The sequence below is a fragment of the Cygnus olor genome, chromosome 25 (genome assembly GCF_009769625.2).
Source record: "Cygnus olor isolate bCygOlo1 chromosome 25, bCygOlo1.pri.v2, whole genome shotgun sequence".
Classification (NCBI taxonomy): domain Eukaryota; kingdom Metazoa; phylum Chordata; class Aves; order Anseriformes; family Anatidae; genus Cygnus; species Cygnus olor.
Genome location: NC_049193.1, coordinates 4,824,934 through 4,842,639, shown reverse-complemented (window position 1 = coordinate 4,842,639; position 17,706 = coordinate 4,824,934). Strand labels below are relative to the sequence as shown.

Here is a 17,706-nt window from a genome sequence, read left to right as displayed (position 1 = left end):
AAAATATTTTTTCACTGGATGGTTGACCACACCTTGGAGGAGATGGCCCCACCAGGCTGTAGAGTCTTCATCCTGGGAGATTTTCAAAAGCCTTCTGGACATAGCCCACAGCAGCCTGCTGGCCCTGCGTGATCAGGACATTGAGTCAGGTGAACTGCAGAGGCCCCTTCCAGATGTGAAATTTGTGTTATTCATCAATGTGAGCCGTGAGGAGAGGCAGAGAGAAACAGTCTTCTTCAGCCTTCAAAAGAGAAGGTTAAGGAAGAGCTTTTTGATGCTTCTGATACTTGACTGCAGGACAAAGAGCCAGATGGAGCCAAACTCTTCTGGAACACCACGAAACACAAGGCAATGTCTGGAACATGAAAAATTGTAACTAGAAATTATAAATTATGGTGCTTCTCTTTTTTTATTATTTGTGAGGGTGGATCATGAATGCAGATGAAGGCCAGTAAGAGTAACCCTTCAATTCCAATTAAAATACCATTAGTTGGAGATAACACCAAAAGGAAAAGGGAATAGCCTAGGCAAGTTACGCCCTTTCAGATGCTGGGAACCCACTGATCCAACATCCTTTTCCCTGCTGACTCCCCACACCTTCCCCTATGGAATAGGTTGTCTTTGTCCCCCGCGGGCTTGTGGCATCCCACACCCCACTGCAGCCCCATTCCTCTTGCAAATGCTAGGTTTTCCTAACAGAAATGGACATGGCCACAGCGCCTGGGCTGCTGCACAGCAGGGTTCCTGACTGAAATTCTTCAATGGTAGCTCCTGCTGGAGGAGGGAGAAACCCCAGGGATCATTTAAGGCACAATCAGACCAGATCATTTCTCATCGCTGCATCTCCCCTTGTTCCCCCAGCAGAGTCATTTCCAGCAGCTCTGTTCTCTCGGGGCTTGGTGGTGGTTTTCTGACTCTCTCTCTCTCAGCAAACAGGAGGGTCGGTCTCAGCATGCACTGTGGGTATCTCATCCTCACTGCCTTCCTGGGGCAACTGCTGGGTAAGTGCTGGCTTTTAATCAAGGCATAAATCTTCTTTCCCCAGGAAGCCCTCATCAGCCTTACCACATTTATGTGGGGAACAATTCTTGATTCAAAGGGAAATGCTGGTAAATGTTGGCTCCCATTTCTGGCTCTGCACCCCTTCTCTCAAGATGATGTTATTCTTGGAAATGAAAAGAGAAGATGTAGAAGAGAGACTTGAGGTCTCTCTTCTCTCCTAATTTTCTTATTCTTTCAGTCCATTTCTCTCTGCCTCTCTCTTCTGGTCCACCAGAGGAGATTTCAGCTGTCTTTGCAGTCCCACATTTCTCTCTTTCCTACAGAAAGAAGCCAGGTCCTGTCCAAGTGGATACAGAGACATTAAAGCTCTCCTCCCATGGAAATTACCAGGGTGTCCAGTCTGTCTTCTGCCTGATGCATTCCTGCCGTGGCCTCCAATGTCCTCCTGCTTGTCAACTCAGCCAGGGCTCCCTCCTGCCACGACTCAGCTAGCCTGTGTGTACTGGTTGGCCTCAGAACCCCCTGAGATGACAGGGATGGGGAAGCAGGTTGAACCTTTTCCCAGTAGCTGCATGAGCACCTCAAATGGCTGGAGGGTGTTGTGTATGTGGGCGACAGGCAGTGCCCTGGTCCTCTGGGCAGAAGGAGAGCAGGCAGGAGGAACAGGCACACAGCACAGCCCTCCTCAGGGTCCACTCTGGCCAGGGAGCTCTGAACTCTGCCCCCAAACCACCCTGCTGTTCCCAGGCCTCAGGACCTTTCAGCCCAGCAAAGGACAGGGAGACTTATCCCCCACAGGTCTGAATTCACTCCTGTTAGGCTGCCTGGAGACTTCCCCACAGAGCTGCTGACCTTCTCTTTCTTCCAGAAACCATGGGCCAGGTGTCTGTCACCCAGCAAGAAGGACAAGTCACCGTGGAGCAGAGAAACACCTTCCAGACCACTTGCATGTACCAGAGCTCCAGCTTTTATGGTTTGCTCTGGTACCAGCAGAAGAAGGGCCAAGGCCCTCAGCTAATTTCAAATCAAGCAATAGCAGGCACCAAGCAGAGCGTCCGTTTCACCACAGAGCTGAACATCACGGGGAAATAGAGTGTTCTGCAGCTGAAAGAAGTTGAGCTCTCTGACAGCGCCTTGTACCTCTGTGCTGTGCGTGACACCCTGGTGCAGAGAGGTACCCTGGTTGAGCAATAACCCTGAGAAGGGAGGGGATGTGTCTGTGCAAGGCAGAGCTCTGGGATGGGGCCCTCAGCTCTCCCCTGGCTGTGCTGCTTCCCCTGTTCACCCCGATATCTGCCAGCCATATCCCCTTTCCCAAAGGGGCTGGTGTCTGTGGCTGTGCAGAGAGTGCTGACCCTGACTGCCTGACCGGACCGCAGTGCTCTGCTTTTCTTCCCTTTCTGCGGTACCTAAATAGGGAAGATCTTGCTGGGAACCAGGATTCCTGCGGGGGCTTGTTCTCAGCCCCTTGATCCCAGATTGAGTAAATTCCTGAAAACCCATGATAAAGCAGCTTTCTTCGAGCCCTTGCCAGCCCAGCCCAGAGACTCCTAGAACAAGTTCTGACACAGATTTGCAGGGTTCTTTTCTCTCTTCAACAAGTCAGTAAATAAAATGGATTTTCTTCTGAGCCATTTCATTATCTCCAGACTTTCAGCCAGTTCATGTCCAAAGCCTGTGCCTGAGGGACAGAACTAAACACATAGAACATCCCTGATTGCCAAATGCCCAAGAGCTCTCCATGTTCATCACAATAAGCAAGCAGAGCAAGATATAAATGAAGACTTACAACCAGCTGGGGTCGTTGCTGTCTCCTCAAGGGAGCTGGGGGCATATGATCATCCCCAGCTCTTGCGCAGGGAGCAGTTTTGTAGTGACCAGCTCCCACAGCAGTAGGGGATTGCATGTCTGGGAGAAGCTAGGTGTCCTGCAGGCAGCAAATGTCGAGGCCAAGCAGGAGAAATGAGGATGTGCTGATAAAGGTTCGTCTGTCTCACAAACCATGCTGAATATGGTGTTTTGATGTCCTCAGACTCAAGGAAGCTCTTCTCTCTGCTTGCAAGAGCAAGAAGCAAAGCAACCCAGAGAAAGAGGAGCTCAGTGCAGGCAGCTCCCAGCAGGGGGCAGCCATGGGCCCTCTTTTCCTCTGTGCTCTCAGGGAAGGCAGCACCAGCCTCAGCCTTGTCTCTGAAGGCGTCTGATCAACTCCCTGGGATCATCTCCCCAAGGAGTCCCTGGGGACATTGAACACCTCTGCAGGAACAGTGCCTTCCTTCCTGTTCTTGCCTGGTATTATGGACTGGCACTCTTGGTACCACATGTCCTGTACCTGCTCAGTCTCCCTGGAACCAACAGTGTCTGGAGTGCTGCTTTATTCCCCAAGGGGTTATTGTGTCCTTTCTTCCCTGAGCACAGAGGAGGCTTCCCAAGGGAAATGCCTCCATGAACAGCACCAGCTGCAGAACACCTCACCCCCACCCCTCCCCACCCCAGGCATAGGCACAGTCCCTCACTCTGGCAATCTGTGGGCTCTGCTCCATACCATGGGCAGGAAGCAATGGGACAGAGACTCACTGGATTCTGGAAGTCCCATGCAAAAAACTTCTTTGTCCTCTGACTTTTCCCCAGAGCTCTGGTAGTGTGGACCTTCCCTCAGTGGGCATTTCGAGAGGACTTAATGGTGCTGGCACACAACTTCAGAAAGAACCATATTCCTCCAGCCTACAAGGAACAGGGGATCCCCAAGTGGGGAGGGGCACAGGGGAGGATCCATGGTTTTCTTGTACATTAGACAGATGCCTGTGACTTTGTCCACCACTGTAGCTCCAAGGGACAGTGACTGAAATGTCCGCACTGCAATGTGTCCCATATTCCTCTGGGAGTCTGAAAGGCCCCTCCTGTGCTCACCGTATTCCCCTGCACACCAATGTCTTTCTTACCTTGCAACATGAGGGTGGAATGCAGAAAACTTTAATGACTGTGAAGAGGGAAACGAGATCATTTCTAGAGGAGTCTGTCAGAGGTGGCAGGTAGCACAAGGAAGTGTCAGAAGTCTGCGTGCATCACCAATGGTGGAGATCCCACAGGACATACATGTGCCTGTCCCACAGAGGGAGAGGGACCAGCAGAACCCAGGGGCTGGGTATGGAGATCTTAACAGCCTAGAAGAACAGAAAGGAGGGAAGAAGAGTGGAGAGAGCAGAAGACATGGAAGTTAGGCTTTGGCCATGTTTTCAGAGAGCCCCACCTGCACTTGTTTGGAAGGGGGACACTGGATGCTCAGCCTCTCACACATCATTGGCTAGAAGCTCTGTCCTCAATTCTGCATTACCTTGGGTGTATGTTTCCAGCAGTGATCTTCAATCCTGACCAGACAGAGAGAAGGAACGGGGCTTGGCTCTCTGTAGGCAAGGTTTTGATGAGTACCGGTGGCGTTCTTTTGAGTATTGTTAAAGGCAATGCCCCGCCTGTGGCTGCAGTCTGTATGAGCAGCTATATTAGTGTCCTGTGTGTATCTCCATGTGTGTGCCTTCCTCGGATACATGCTCAGGCTTGCTACTGGCCCAGCCTGCAAAAGGGAGAGCAGCAGCCCCTTTCATCAGCAAAGAACAGAGAGTCCTGAGGGTGTGCGGTTGCACAAAGCAGTCTGGAATGGGAGTCCCATGGTTCTGGTGCCTGCCAGAGGCAGCAGCTTTCCTGGCATCCCCTCAACAGCCACCAAGATAGTCATAGAACATGCTGACAGATGCTGAAGATAGCCAGAACATGCTGACCATCTGGAGAGCAGCTTGGCAGAAAAGGCCCTGGGGGTTGTGGTGGACACCAAGCTGACCATGAACCAACACTGTGTCCTGTCTGCAAAGAGGGCTAATGGTGTCCTCGGCCGCATTAGGAGTGTTGCCAGCATGTCAAGGGAGGTGATCATTCCCCTTTACTCAGCACTGGAGAGGCCACTCTGGGTGTAGAGTGTCTAAATGCTGGCTCTCATTTCTGTATGCGTCTTGGCTCCCCAGGACAGGAAAGTCAAAGACATCCTGGAGAGAGACAATGAAGGGCCACAGTGACGACTGAGAGACTGGAGCATCTCTCCTCTGAGGAAAGGCTGAGAGAGCTGGGACTACTCAGCCTGGAGAAGAGAACGCTTGGGGGGATCTCATTCATGTGTAGGAGTAACTGAAGGGATGGTACAAAGGAGATAGAGCCAGGCTCCTCTCTGTGGGGATTAGTGCCAGGACAGGAAGCACTGTGCACAAAACGAAACCTTTTCTTCTATCAGGAAAGGCAGGCCAGCTATCCAAGGTGGCAGAGTTGCTTTTTACATGAGAGAGTGACTACAATGTATTGAGTACTGTCCACGGGCAGATGAGGTGCAAGTTGAGAGTCTGTGGGTGAGAATTAAGGGGCAGGCTGGCATGAGTGATACTGCTGAGGGTGTCTATTACAGGCCACCAGATCAGGATGAGGAAGTTGACGAGGCCTTCTACAGGCAGCTGAGAGCGGCCTCGCAATTACAGGCTCTGGTTATCATGGGGGATTTCACCTACGCTGACATTTGCTGGAAGGCCTACTCAGCCAGCCATCCGCAGTCCAGGAGGTTCCTCTAGTGCACTGATGCAAATGGTGGATGTGCCAACTAGGAGAGGAGCACTGCTGGATCTTGTCCTCACTAACAAGGAGGGGCTGGTTGAAGCGGTGAAGGTTGGGGGCAGCCTTGGTTGCAGCGACCATGAGATGGTGGAGTTCAGGGTCTCATGGAATCTAAGGATCTCTTTAGAATTAAACCTTGCAAGAGGGGTCAAGGTGAACAGAAAGGGCTCCTACAAATACATTGCAAATCAAACTAACACTAGAGGCAATGTATACCCACTAATTAATGATATGGGTGCCCTGGTGACAAAAGATTAAGAGAAGTTAGAGTTACTGAATGCCTTCTTTGTCTCTGTGTATAATGCCGGAAGCTGTCCTGAGGAGCCCCGTACTCCTGAGGCCCCAGATGAAGTCAGGATAAAGGAGGAGTTTGCCTCGGTTGATGACTGGGTTAAGGACCGATTAAGCAAGCTGGACATCCATAAATCCATGGGTCCTGATGAGATGCACCTGCGGGTGCTGAGGGAGCTGGTGGAAATCATTGCTAAGCCACTCTCCATCATCTTTGGTAAGTTGTGGGTAACAGGAGAGGTGCCTGAGGACTAGAGGAAAGCAAATGTCACTCCGGTCTTCAAAAAGGTCAAGAAGGAGGACCTGGGTAACTATAGACTGGCCAGCCTCACCTACATCCCTGAAAAGGTGATGGAACAACTTATCCTTGGTGTTGTCTCTAGGCTTATCAAGGACAAAAGTGTCATTAGGGGCAGTCAACATGGCTTCACCAAGGGGAAGTCATGCTTGACCAACCTTTATGAAGACATAACCAGGTGGATAGATGATGGTGAAGCAGTGGACATGCTCTATCTCGATTGTAAAGCATCTGACAGTCTCCCACAGCATCCTCACAGCTAAACTAAGGAAGTGTGGTCTGGATGATCGGGTAGTGAGGCACACTCTGAACTGGCTGAAGGGGAGCCAGGTGCCTCCCTGGCTAAAGCCACTGGTCATGGCCTTGGGGTTCTTCCCCCTGGAACTCACAACATTGTGGTGGAGAAAAGAGGAATCTTCGGGCCATTGCTTTCAGAATGACTGACCTTCCTCAGCTACTCTGGCAAACATTGGAAGGAGCCAGACCAAGGTCTACCCTGAGATTTCTGAAAACATGGGCCATGCCTCTCCTTCCATCCCTCCACCTACCTCCTTCTCTCTCTGTTTTCTTTGTGCTCTTCTGCTCCCTTGGGCTGTGGGGCTCCTCAGAGCCAGCCCTCCCACTGCGGGAACAGCAGACACATGCCCTGCATGAACTCCATCATGAACAAGGGACGCTGCCTCTATGTTGGTCTTGGTGATCCCCGCGCTGAGGGGCCTCTGCTTGGAGTGATCTGCTTTTCCTCTGTACACTCATTAAAGATTTCTGCATCCCAGCCTTGGCTGTAGATTTTTCTTCCCTCCGTGTATGCCCACCTGAGCTGCCCAGGGAGGATGGCTTTGCCCTCAGTGGGTATAAGATGGGTGTTTATGGAGCCCCTTCTGCACTCCCAGAAGAATGGCAATTTGCGACAGGGGAGGGGAGGGGAGGGGAGGGGAGGGGAGGGGAGTAATCACAGCACTGGAGAAGATGGATGCTATTTTGTTCAGGGAGATGTTGGCAATGGATGGGTATAGAGGAGGGAGCATGGCCCGAGGCACAACACAACCACAGCCAAGTGAGAGTGAGCAGACAGTGTCTTGTGTCTTCTCACATGTCTACTTCCAGAGGGCAACAAGGAACACCCTACAGGAGCTCAAAGAGGACAGGAAAACTGGTGGTGCTCTTGTGTTCAGGGAGCACACCAGGCCAGAAGCCCTCAGCAGAGGCCAGCTGCATGACAGGTAGCAAGTCCCAGAAGAAGCTGTCAGTTATAGGGCCAGCACAGGATTATCGAAGGGGGAGTGCCACTTGTGCCAAGGAGGCTAGCGTAAGCTCAGCCCACAGGCCTCCCACCAAATAGGCAGACCTTCCCTCCCATGGCGCTGGAATACCGCAGTGGATGGTAGATGGCCACATCTACCCGGGCCATGAGCTTGAAGAGGAGATCCCAGTTTAGGCCCACCAGGAGAGGAAAAGGAGCCAGACCACACAGCTAGAGAACAAAATTATCCTCGCTGCACAGAAGGCATCTAAAAGCATAAGAGGCATCCTGAGGAAGACATGGCACATGTCAGTGAAGGGGAAGTTGCCAAAGACAAACTACATGGGAGAGTGCAAGTGCTGGTGGGGCATCACCATTACAAGTGTATTCCCAGTCTGGATTAAGAGGTAGATGTCTGAGAACAGTATGATAGAATCATAGAACCATAGAATATCTTGGGTTGGAAGGGACCTTAAAGATCATCGAGTTCCAGCCCCCCTGCCATGGGCAGGGATGCCACCCGCTAGATCAGGTTGTCCAGGGCAATCTGGTCTTGAACACCTCCACGGACTGGGCATACACACCTTCTCTGCGCATGCTGTTCTAGTGCCTCAACAACCTCTGTGTTGCCTCCTAACATCTAACCTAAATATCCCTTCTTTTAGTTTAAAACCATTCCCCCTAGTCCTATCATTAACTGATGTACTAGAAGTTGCTCCCTGTCTTTTTTATAAGGGCCCTTTAAGTATTAAAAATCTGCAATCAGGTCTCTCTGGAGCCTTCTCTTCTGCAGACTGAACATCCCCATCTCTCTCAGACTTTCTTTGTAGGAGAGGTGCTCCAGCCCTCCAATCGTTTTATGGCTCTCCTCAGGACCTACTCTAACAGGTCCACATTCTTCTTTTGCTGGGGACCCCAGACCCGGCTGCAGCACTCCAAGTGGGACCTCACAAGGTCATAGCAGAGGGGGACAATCACCTCCATCGACCTGCTGGCCACTCCTCTTGATACAGCCCAGGATGCAGTTGCCATTCTGGGTTACAAGTGCGTGCTGATGGCTCATGTTGCACTTCTTGTCCATCAGAACCCCCAAAAGTCCATCTCTGCAGGGCTGCTCTCAATGAGTTCACCCATTCTGTGCCCGTGCCTGGGATTGCCCCAAGCCACGTGCAGCACCTTGCAGTTGGACTTCTTGTACCTCATGTGGTTCACATGGACCCACTTCTCAAGCTTCTCCAGGTCCCTTGGGATGGTATCCCTTCCTTCTGCTGTACCAACTGCATTGCTCAGCTTCATGTCATAAAAAGACGTGAAACAGAACCAGTCTGTAGGCAGACACCTGAAGGACACCAAAATTCCCACCAAAGCAACAGCTTTCTCCGTTGGCCATCTCTTTGCAGATGGAAAGACCAGACAGGGACTCACTCAGGGATGCTGCAAATGTTTATTGAATCTCAGGAGGGAAAAGAAGTGACTACAAGAAGAGGCCCTGAGAGTGGAGATCAGCAAGAGCTGCCAAAATCTGTTCAGATTTTCCTCTGGCAGACTTGCCACAGGGTATCCATCTAACTGGACCCACAAGTGGAGAGAGGCTTGCAGGTCACACCAGGTTGGTTTCTGGGGGCCTCACAGAGAGCTTGGACGGGAGCAGAGGGCAAAAAGGAAAAGAGAGAAAAGGAGTGAGTGAGTGGAAAAGAAAAAAGGTAGACATTGGCCATGTTGACAGAGAAACCAGGCTGGCCCCTTCCTGTCTGTCTTTACAGGACAAGTCAGAGATGGTCAGCTCCTCTTAAAACAGGAGCACGAAGTTCTGTTGTTCTTCTGTCCAGCAGCATGTTCTGAGTTCCTGAGGTCCTGGTCTGGGGCACTGTCTGGCATCTTTAGCAGGGGCGGCACCTGCTGCCACAGTAGCGGCTGGCAATACAGGAGAGGTCACAGCACCCGGAGTTGATGGGGACTCCGTCACAGCTGAGGATGCTGCCAACAGCAGCGGAGGTGGAGGATCCCACAACGGTGTTCTGTGGGAAGGAGCTGAGGATGGGGCCGGGCAGGGTCACCACTACGGGAGAGGGCTGGATGACGATGGTGGAGTTCTGGCACTGCCTGACGCAGGGCTCGTTGCAGCTGCTGGCCAGTGGAGTCGGGCCACAGGGCTGGCACGGCAGGCAGGGCTGGCACTGGTCGTAGCAGGACATGTCTCGGGGCAGGAGGTTCACCTGGGAGAGAGGGCAGGGAGGAAGCTTAACATGGGGATGCATGAGGAGCAGCCTGTCACCACACCCTAAAAGAACCAAGGCACAGGCCATGCTGAGAGCTGGAGGCTGTGCAGGGATGTGTGAAGGCTTCTTGGCCTCATCCTGCCAGAGCCCAAAAGGAGACACCGGAGACTATCTGCCTACAGACTAGGCCCTAGTCCAGAAGCAATCTCAATGCACACCCAGCATCCCTCTGTGAGAAACCTGCTTCCCTCCTCCGCAACCAGAAGCCCCAAAAATTGGCACAGAACAGAGCTGATTGTAGCTGAGAAGTCCATGGAGATGAGACCTGGGATAATGAGGAGGACAAGAAGGGGCTTCACACTCACCTGGTTCCTAAGGAGGAGAAGGCCAGAGAAGTGGATGAGGGAGCATGGAGCTGGGCTGGCTTTTATAGTGGGCCTTAGCTTCCCCATGTCCAGAGACATCCCTTGAAGCAGTGATTATTTCCTGACAAGCTCCACTTGGATGCAAAACATCCCAGCTAATGATATGGGCTGTGTATTTCCTTCCTGTGATGATGTTTTTCATTTCCTGCTTATGCTGTTTCCAGTTATGTCACCTTTTGAGTGGCAGGTAGGGAGGCCCAAGTATTCCCAGGCAACACAGACACAGACACAGACACAGACACAGATTTCTAGGTTGGAAGAGACCTCAAGATCATCGAGTCCAACCTCCGACCTAACACTAAGCACTCCACTAAACCATATCGCTAAGTCAGTGTGGGCAGTGTGACACAAGTCAGTGTGGGCAGAAGACTCAGCTCACATGCTGGAAGAGTCCAATAAAGGCAAATGATGTCAGCCTGGGTGACTCCTTAGGGGCTTTTTGGAGCCCTTTTTGCGATGGGTGTCCTGGCTCCTACCTGTGACCCTAACCCACTTAACGCCGTCCTCAGGGAAAACCTTGCGACACGTTTTGCCTCCTCCTGCTCTGACCCAGGGATGTCTGTATGGGGGGAGAGGTTGTTCAGGGCCCTTTCTGGAACTCAAAAGAAAGGCCCAACAGGAAATTGGCTGTTTTATTTAGAAGGAATAAGAAGAGGAATGTAGACAGTGAGTAATTCTTTCATGTGCAGGTGACCCGGCTTTTGTACAGCATCAGACAGAACTATGTGGATTTTTTCCAAGACACACAGTGCAGATCCTGTCCTTCTTCACGCCCATGCCTTGATGCCTTTCATTTTTGTTTTAAAAAAAAAAATTAAAAAACCATACACCTTCTCCTTATATGATGGAAGCTTATTTCTGACATGACACTGACCAGTGCTCAGTAGGGGCACTCCATCAGATTCCCTTACCGCTGCTACTCAGGCTAACCAAACTGAGTGGTGCAGTGGATAAAACAGAAGGAAGGGATGCCATCGAAAGGGTTCTAGAGAAGCTTTAGAAGTGGGCCCATGTGAATCAAATGCGGTTCAACAAGTCCAACTGCAACTCCACCAGCGTCATCCAGCCCTCTCCTGTGGTGGTGACCCTGCCCGGCCCCATCCTCAGCTCCTTCCCACAGAACACCACTGTGGGATCCTCCACCTCCGCTACCGTTGGCAGCATCCTCAGCTGTGACGGAGTCCCCACCAACTCCGGGTGCTGTGACCTCTCCTGTATTGCCAGCCGCTACTGTGGCAGCAGGTGCCGCCCCTGCTAAAGATGCCAGACAGTGCCCCAGACCAGGACCCCAGGAACTCACAACATGCTGCTGGACAGAAGAACAACAGTACTTCGTGCTCCTGTTTTAAGAGGAGATAACATCAGAAAGAAAAAAAGAGAAATTTAATGAAATATAATAAGGGCAAGTGTAGAGTCCTGTATGTGGGCAAGAACAACTCCAGGCACCAGTATAATTTGGGGACTGACCTGCTGGAGAGCAGCGTAAGGGAAAGGTTCCTGGGGGTCCTGATGGACAGTGGGATGGCCATGAGCCAGCACTGTGCCCTTGTGTGGTGGTTTTACCATGCTAGGCAGCTGAACTCCACCACAACCACTCTCTCACTCCCCCTTCTTAGAAGAGGAGGGGAAGAAGTAAAGGAAAGAACAACTCACGGGTTGGGATAAGGATAATTTAATTAAAGGGAAAAAATAATTATTAAGGAAAGATTATTATTAATTAAACAATTTAACTAAAGAGAAAAAAGGGAAAAGGGAAAAAGGGAGGGGGAAGGGAAAAAAACAAAACAAAACAAAACAAAACAAGTAAAGGCTGTGTGGAAGTGCAGAGGAAAGAAATTATTCTCTGCTTCCCACAAATGAGCGATGCTTGACAACATCCTTGAAGCAGGGCCTCAATGCACATAGCCAGTGTTAGGGAGGACATATGTTTTCACAATGAGAGCCCACCCGTCCTCTCTTCTTCCTTTTCCCACCTTTTATTGCTGAGTGTGACATCATATGTTATGGAATATCCCTTTGGTAGGTTTAGGTCAGCAGCCCTGGTGATGTTCCTTTCTCACTTTTTTGCCCACCCCCTAGGAGGGTTAGAGAGAGTCCTGATGCTGTGCCAGCACTGCTCAGCAGCAGACTCAACACTGGTGTGATACCACTGCTGTTCTAGCTAGAAGTGCAGAGCACAGCATGGTATGGGCTGCTGCAGGGAGAGTTAACATCCCAGCCAGACCCAGTACACCTTGTGGCCAAAAAGGCCAATAGCATCTTGGGGCATATTAGAAGGGGTGTGGTTAGTAGGTTGAGAGAGGTTCTCCTCCCCCTCTACTCTGCCCTGATGAGACCACATCTGGAATATTGCATCCAGTTCTGGGCCCCTCAGTTCAAGAAGGACAGGGAACTGCTTGAGAGAGTCCAGCGCAGAGCCACGAGGATGATTAAGGGAGTGGAGCATCTCCCTTACAAGGAAAGGCTGAGGGAGCTGGGTCTCTCTAGCTTGGAGGAGAGGAGACTGAGGGGTGACCTTTTTAATGCTTATAAATATGTAAAGGGTGAGTGTCAGGTGGATGGAGCCAGACTCTTCTCAGTGACATCTAATGATAGGACAAGGGGCAATGGGTGCAAGCTGGAACATAGAAATAAATATGCTTAAATACGAGAAGAAACTTCTTCATGGTGAGGTTGACAGAACACTGGAACAGGCTGTCCAGGGGGGTTGTGGAGTCTTCTTCTCTGGACACATTCAAAATCTGCCTGGACACATTCCTGTGTGACCGAATCTAGGTGTTCCTGCTCCCGCGGGGGAATTGGACTAGATGATCTTTCAAGGTCCCTTCCAACGCCTAACATTCTGTGATTCTGAGAAACACCGCAGGCTCTGTTTGAGCACTAGGAAATATTTTTTCACTGTATGGTTGACCAAGCCCTGCAAGAGGTTGTCCTGACAGGCTGAAGAGTCTCCATCCTTTGAGATTTTCAAAAGCCTTCTGAATGTGGCCCAGGGCACCCTGCTGGCCCTGCATGATCAGGGCGTTGTGCCAGGTGAACCCAGAGGCCCCTTCCAGATGTGTAAATTCTGTTATTCTGCAACATGAGCCATGAGGAGAGGCAGAGAGAACCGGTCTTCAGTCTTCAAAACAGAAGGGTAAGGAAGGGCTTTTCAATGCTTCAGTTACTTGACTGGAGGATGAAGTGTCAGATGGAGCCAAAATCTTCTGGAACACCATGAAAGAAACAAGGCAATGTGCACAGTACTGTGCACAGTACACCACCCCAAAAGGATCATGTGGAGTGAGACGGTGGGATGCAGAAAAATTTAATGATTCAGATGAGGGAAATTAGGTCAATTTTAGAGGAGGCTGTCAGTGCAGGCAGCACCACGAGGTGCCAGAAGTCTCCATCACGGTGGAGATCCCACAGGACATCCATGTGCCTGTCCCACAGAGGGAGAGCGACCAGCAGAACCCCCAGGCTGGGTATGGAGGTCTTAACAGCCTAGAACAGAAGGGAGGGAAGAGAGTGGAGAGAGCAGAAGACATAGAAGTTAGGCTTTGGCCGTGTTTTCAGAGAGCCCCAGCTGCACTCCTTTGGAAGGGGGACACTGGATGCTCAGCCTCTCACACATCATTGGCTAGAAGCTCTGTCCTCAGTCTGGCACCACCTTCTGGGTTTCCAGGGTTCCTTGTGTAGTGTGTCACCAGTGGCTTTAGCAGGGGCAGCACCTTCTGCCACAGCAGCAGCTGGAAATGCCCGAGAGGTCACAGCACTCGAAGGTGATGGGGACTCCAATACAACTGTAGATGCTGCCAACGACAGTGAAGGTGGAGGATCCCACAACGGTGATCTGCGGGAAGGAGCTGAGGATGGTGCTTGGCAGGGTCACTACCACGAGAGAGGGCTGGATGACAATGGTGGAGTTCTGGCACTGCCTGACGCAGGGCTCGTTGCACCTGCTGGCCAGTGGGGTCAGGCTGCAGGACCAGCATGGGAGCCACTGGTTGTGGCAGGACTGGTCTTGGGGCTGGAGGCGCAGCTGGGAGAGAGGGCAGGGAGGAAGCAGTGCACGGGGACATGTCATGAGCAAAATATATTCATCCAGATGCGATCCAAAAATGAGTGGCTAGGATGAAAAAGCTTTCTGCCACTTTCTTAGATGAAAAATCCACCTCAGCGAAGTCCATACAGTCTCTGAGTCACAACTTTCCCAATCCCTCTCTCATGAGAACCATCACAGGAAGCCTACCTGGAAGCCCTCCCCAACGCAAGTTTGAGGGCAAAACCACCCCATGGCCCATGTCATTAGCTGGGACGTTTTCCATTCATCATGAGCACCCTAGAAAATTATCACTTCCGTGGAGGCTACCTCTGGGGCTGGGACAGTGCAAGATCACCAGAAAAGCTAGCCAAGCCCCTTGACATCCTATTCCACTTCTATAACCTCCTTTTTCTTTTGAGTCTGGTGAGTCTGAAGCATTTTCCCTACATCCTTTTCTAGTAATGCTGGTACCTGTTGTGATGGTTTCTGGCGATGGTTCTCATGAGAGAGGGACTCTACACTTGCCCTTATTATATTTCATTAAATTTCTCTTTTTTTCTTTCTGATGTTATCTCCTCTTAAAACAGGAGCACGAAGTACTGTTGTTCTTCTGTCCAGCAGCATGTTGTGAGTTCCTGGGGTCCTGGTCTGGGGCACTGTCTGGCATCTTTAGCAGGGGCGGCACCTGCTGCCACAGTAGCGGCTGGCAATACAGGAGAGGTCACAGCACCCGGAGTTGGTGGGGACTCCGTCACAGCTGAGGATGCTGCCAACGGTAGCGGAGGTGGAGGATCCCACAGTGGTGTTCTGTGGGAAGGAGCTGAGGATGGGGCCGGGCAGGGTCACCACCACAGGAGAGGGCTGGATGACGCTGGTGGAGTTGCAGTTGGACTTGTTGAACCGCATTTGATTCACATGGGCCCACTTCTAAAGCTTCTCTAGAACCCTTTCGATGGCATCCCTTCCTTCTGTTTTATCCACTGCACCACTCAGTTTGGTTAGCCTGAGTAGCAGCGGTAAGGGAATCTGATGGAGTGCCCCTACTGAGCACTGGTCAGTGTCATGTCAGAAATAAGCTTCCATCATATAAGGAGAAGGTGTATGGTTTTTTAATTTTTTTTTTTAAAACAAAAATGAAAGGCATCAAGGCATGGGCGTGAAGAAGGACAGGATCTGCACTGTGTGTCTTGGAAAAAATCCACATAGTTCTGTCTGATGCTGTACAAAAGCCGGGTCACCTGCACATGAAAGAATTACTCACTGTCTACATTCCTCTTCTTATTCCTTCTAAATAAAACAGCCAATTTCCTGTTGGGCCTTTCTTTTGAGTTCCAGAAAGGGCCCTGAACAACCTCTCCCCCCATACAGACATCCCTGGGTCAGAGCAGGAGGAGGCAAAACGTGTCGCAAGGTTTTCCCTGAGGACGGCGTTAAGTGGGTTAGGGTCACAGGTAGGAGCCAGGACACCCATCGCAAAAAGGGCTCCAAAAAGCCCCTAAGGAGTCACCCAGGCTGACATCATTTGCCTTTATTGGACTCTTCCAGCATGTGAGCTGAGTCTTCTGCCCACACTGACTTGTGTCACACTGCCCACACTGACTTAGCGATATGGTTTAGTGGAGTGCTTAGTGTTAGGTCGGAGGTTGGACTCGATGATCTTGAGGTCTCTTCCAACCTAGAAATCTGTGTCTGTGTCTGTGTCTGTGTCTGTGTTGCCTGGGAATACTTGGGCCTCCCTACCTGCCACTCAAAAGGTGACATAACTGGAAACAGCATAAGCAGGAAATGAAAAACATCATCACAGGAAGGAAATACACAGCCCATATCATTAGCTGGGATGTTTTGCATCCAAGTGGAGCTTGTCAGGAAATAATCACTGCTTCAAGGGATGTCTCTGGACATGGGGAAGCTAAGGCCCACTATAAAAGCCAGCCCAGCTCCATGCTCCCTCATCCACTTCTCTGGCCTTCTCCTCCTTAGGAACCAGGTGAGTGTGAAGCCCCTTCTTGTCCTCCTCATTATCCCAGGTCTCATCTCCATGGACTTCTCAGCTACAATCAGCTCTGTTCTGTGCCAATTTTTGGGGCTTCTGGTTGCGGAGGAGGGAAGCAGGTTTCTCACAGAGGGATGCTGGGTGTGCATTGAGATTGCTTCTGGACTAGGGCCTAGTCTGTAGGCAGATAGTCTCCGGTGTCTCCTTTTGGGCTCTGGCAGGATGAGGCCAAGAAGCCTTCACACATCCCTGCACAGCCTCCAGCTCTCAGCATGGCCTGTGCCTTGGTTCTTTTAGGGTGTGGTGACAGGCTGCTCCTCATGCATCCCCATGTTAAGCTTCCTCCCTGCCCTCTCTCCCAGGTGAACCTCCTGCCCCGAGACATGTCCTGCTACGACCAGTGCCAGCCCTGCCTGCCGTGCCAGCCCTGTGGCCCGACTCCACTGGCCAGCAGCTGCAACGAGCCCTGCGTCAGGCAGTGCCAGAACTCCACCATCGTCATCCAGCCCTCTCCCGTAGTGGTGACCCTGCCCGGCCCCATCCTCAGCTCCTTCCCACAGAACACCGTTGTGGGATCCTCCACCTCCGCTGCTGTTGGCAGCATCCTCAGCTGTGACGGAGTCCCCATCAACTCCGGGTGCTGTGACCTCTCCTGTATTGCCAGCCGCTACTGTGGCAGCAGGTGCCGCCCCTGCTAAAGATGCCAGACAGTGCCCCAGACCAGGACCTCAGGAACTCAGAACATGCTGCTGGACAGAAGAACAACAGAACTTCGTGCTCCTGTTTTAAGAGGAGCTGACCATCTCTGACTTGTCCTGTAAAGACAGACAGGAAGGGGCCAGCCTGGTTTCTCTGTCAACATGGCCAATGTCTACCTTTTTTCTTTTCCACTCACTCACTCCTTTTCTCTCTTTTCCTTTTTGCCCTCTGCTCCCGTCCAAGCTCTCTGTGAGGCCCCCAGAAACCAACCTGGTGTGACCTGCAAGCCTCTCTCCACTTGTGGGTCCAGTTAGATGGATACCCTGTGGCAAGTCTGCCAGAGGAAAATCTGAACAGATTTTGGCAGCTCTTGCTGATCTCCACTCTCAGGGCCTCTTCTTGTAGTCACTTCTTTTCCCTCCTGAGATTCAATAAACATTTGCAGCATCCCTGAGTGAGTCCCTGTCTGGTCTTTCCATCTGCAAAGAGATGGCCAACGGAGAAAGCTGTTGCTTTGGTGGGAATTTTGGTGTCCTTCAGGTGTCTGCCTACAGACTGGTTCTGTTTCACGTCTTTTTATGACATGAAGCTGAGCAATGCAGTTGGTACAGCAGAAGGAAGGGATACCATCCCAAGGGACCTGGAGAAGCTTGAGAAGTGGGTCCATGTGAACCACATGAGGTACAAGAAGTCCAACTGCAAGGTGCTGCACGTGGCTTGGGGCAATCCCAGGCACGGGCACAGAATGGGTGAACTCATTGAGAGCAGCCCTGCAGAGATGGACTTTTGGGGGTTCTGATGGACAAGAAGTGCAACATGAGCCATCAGCACGCACTTGTAACCCAGAATGGCAACTGCATCC

At 51.3% G+C, this 17,706-nt stretch overlaps 3 protein-coding genes and 1 gene segment (V, D, J or C); 2 read left to right on the top strand and 2 right to left on the bottom strand.

The window, feature by feature from the left end:
- The first annotated feature begins 919 nt into the window (after positions 1 to 919).
- Positions 920 to 2,366, top strand: LOC121059554. The segment is given in 2 exon segments: positions 920 to 1,001; positions 1,871 to 2,366. Coding segments are annotated over 2 exon segments (375 nt in total).
- Positions 2,367 to 8,911: 6,545 nt separating this feature from the next.
- Positions 8,912 to 10,164, bottom strand: LOC121059553 (feather keratin Cos1-2-like). Its single transcript, XM_040536423.1, has 3 exons — positions 10,066 to 10,164; positions 9,088 to 9,697; positions 8,912 to 8,993 (listed from the first exon to the last, which is right to left on the bottom strand). Exons 1-2 carry the CDS (start codon positions 10,162 to 10,164, stop codon positions 9,362 to 9,364), a joined length of 435 nt encoding a protein of 144 aa, XP_040392357.1. The 3' UTR covers positions 8,912 to 8,993; positions 9,088 to 9,361.
- A 4,559-nt stretch (positions 10,165 to 14,723) lies between these two features.
- LOC121059509 (feather keratin Cos1-2-like) overlaps positions 14,724 to 17,706 on the bottom strand; it is a 33,115-nt gene continuing 30,132 nt past the window's right edge. The window contains exon 4 of the mRNA XM_040536397.1: positions 14,724 to 14,776. The gene's annotated coding sequence lies outside the window, so the exon portion shown is untranslated. The remainder of the gene's footprint in view (positions 14,777 to 17,706) is intronic.
- LOC121059510 (feather keratin Cos1-2-like) lies at positions 16,041 to 17,293 on the top strand. 2 transcript variants are annotated; one of them, XR_005814574.1, is made up of 3 exons: positions 16,041 to 16,139; positions 16,508 to 17,117; positions 17,212 to 17,293. XR_005814574.1 is itself a non-coding variant. In XM_040536398.1 (2 exons), the coding sequence occupies exons 1-2, from the start codon at positions 16,041 to 16,043 to the stop codon at positions 16,841 to 16,843; spliced, it is 435 nt and encodes a 144-aa protein (XP_040392332.1). In that variant the 3' UTR covers positions 16,844 to 17,293. The 2 variants fall into 2 exon arrangements, 1 of the variants encoding a protein (XP_040392332.1); XM_040536398.1 differs by having other exon boundaries at positions 16,508 to 17,293.

Excerpts from the sequence above, each read along its gene's own strand:
- LOC121059553 (XM_040536423.1), bottom strand. The coding sequence starts at position 10,164 with ATGTCTCTGGACATGGGGAAGCTAAGGCCCACTATAAAAGCCAGCCCA. Across the intron at positions 9,698-10,065 it reads TTCTCCTCCTTAGGAACCAG|GTGAACCTCCTGCCCCGAGA; the intron begins GTGAGTGTGAAG and ends CCTCTCTCCCAG.
- LOC121059510 (XM_040536398.1), top strand. The coding sequence starts at position 16,041 with ATGTCTCTGGACATGGGGAAGCTAAGGCCCACTATAAAAGCCAGCCCA. Across the intron at positions 16,140-16,507 it reads TTCTCCTCCTTAGGAACCAG|GTGAACCTCCTGCCCCGAGA; the intron begins GTGAGTGTGAAG and ends CCTCTCTCCCAG.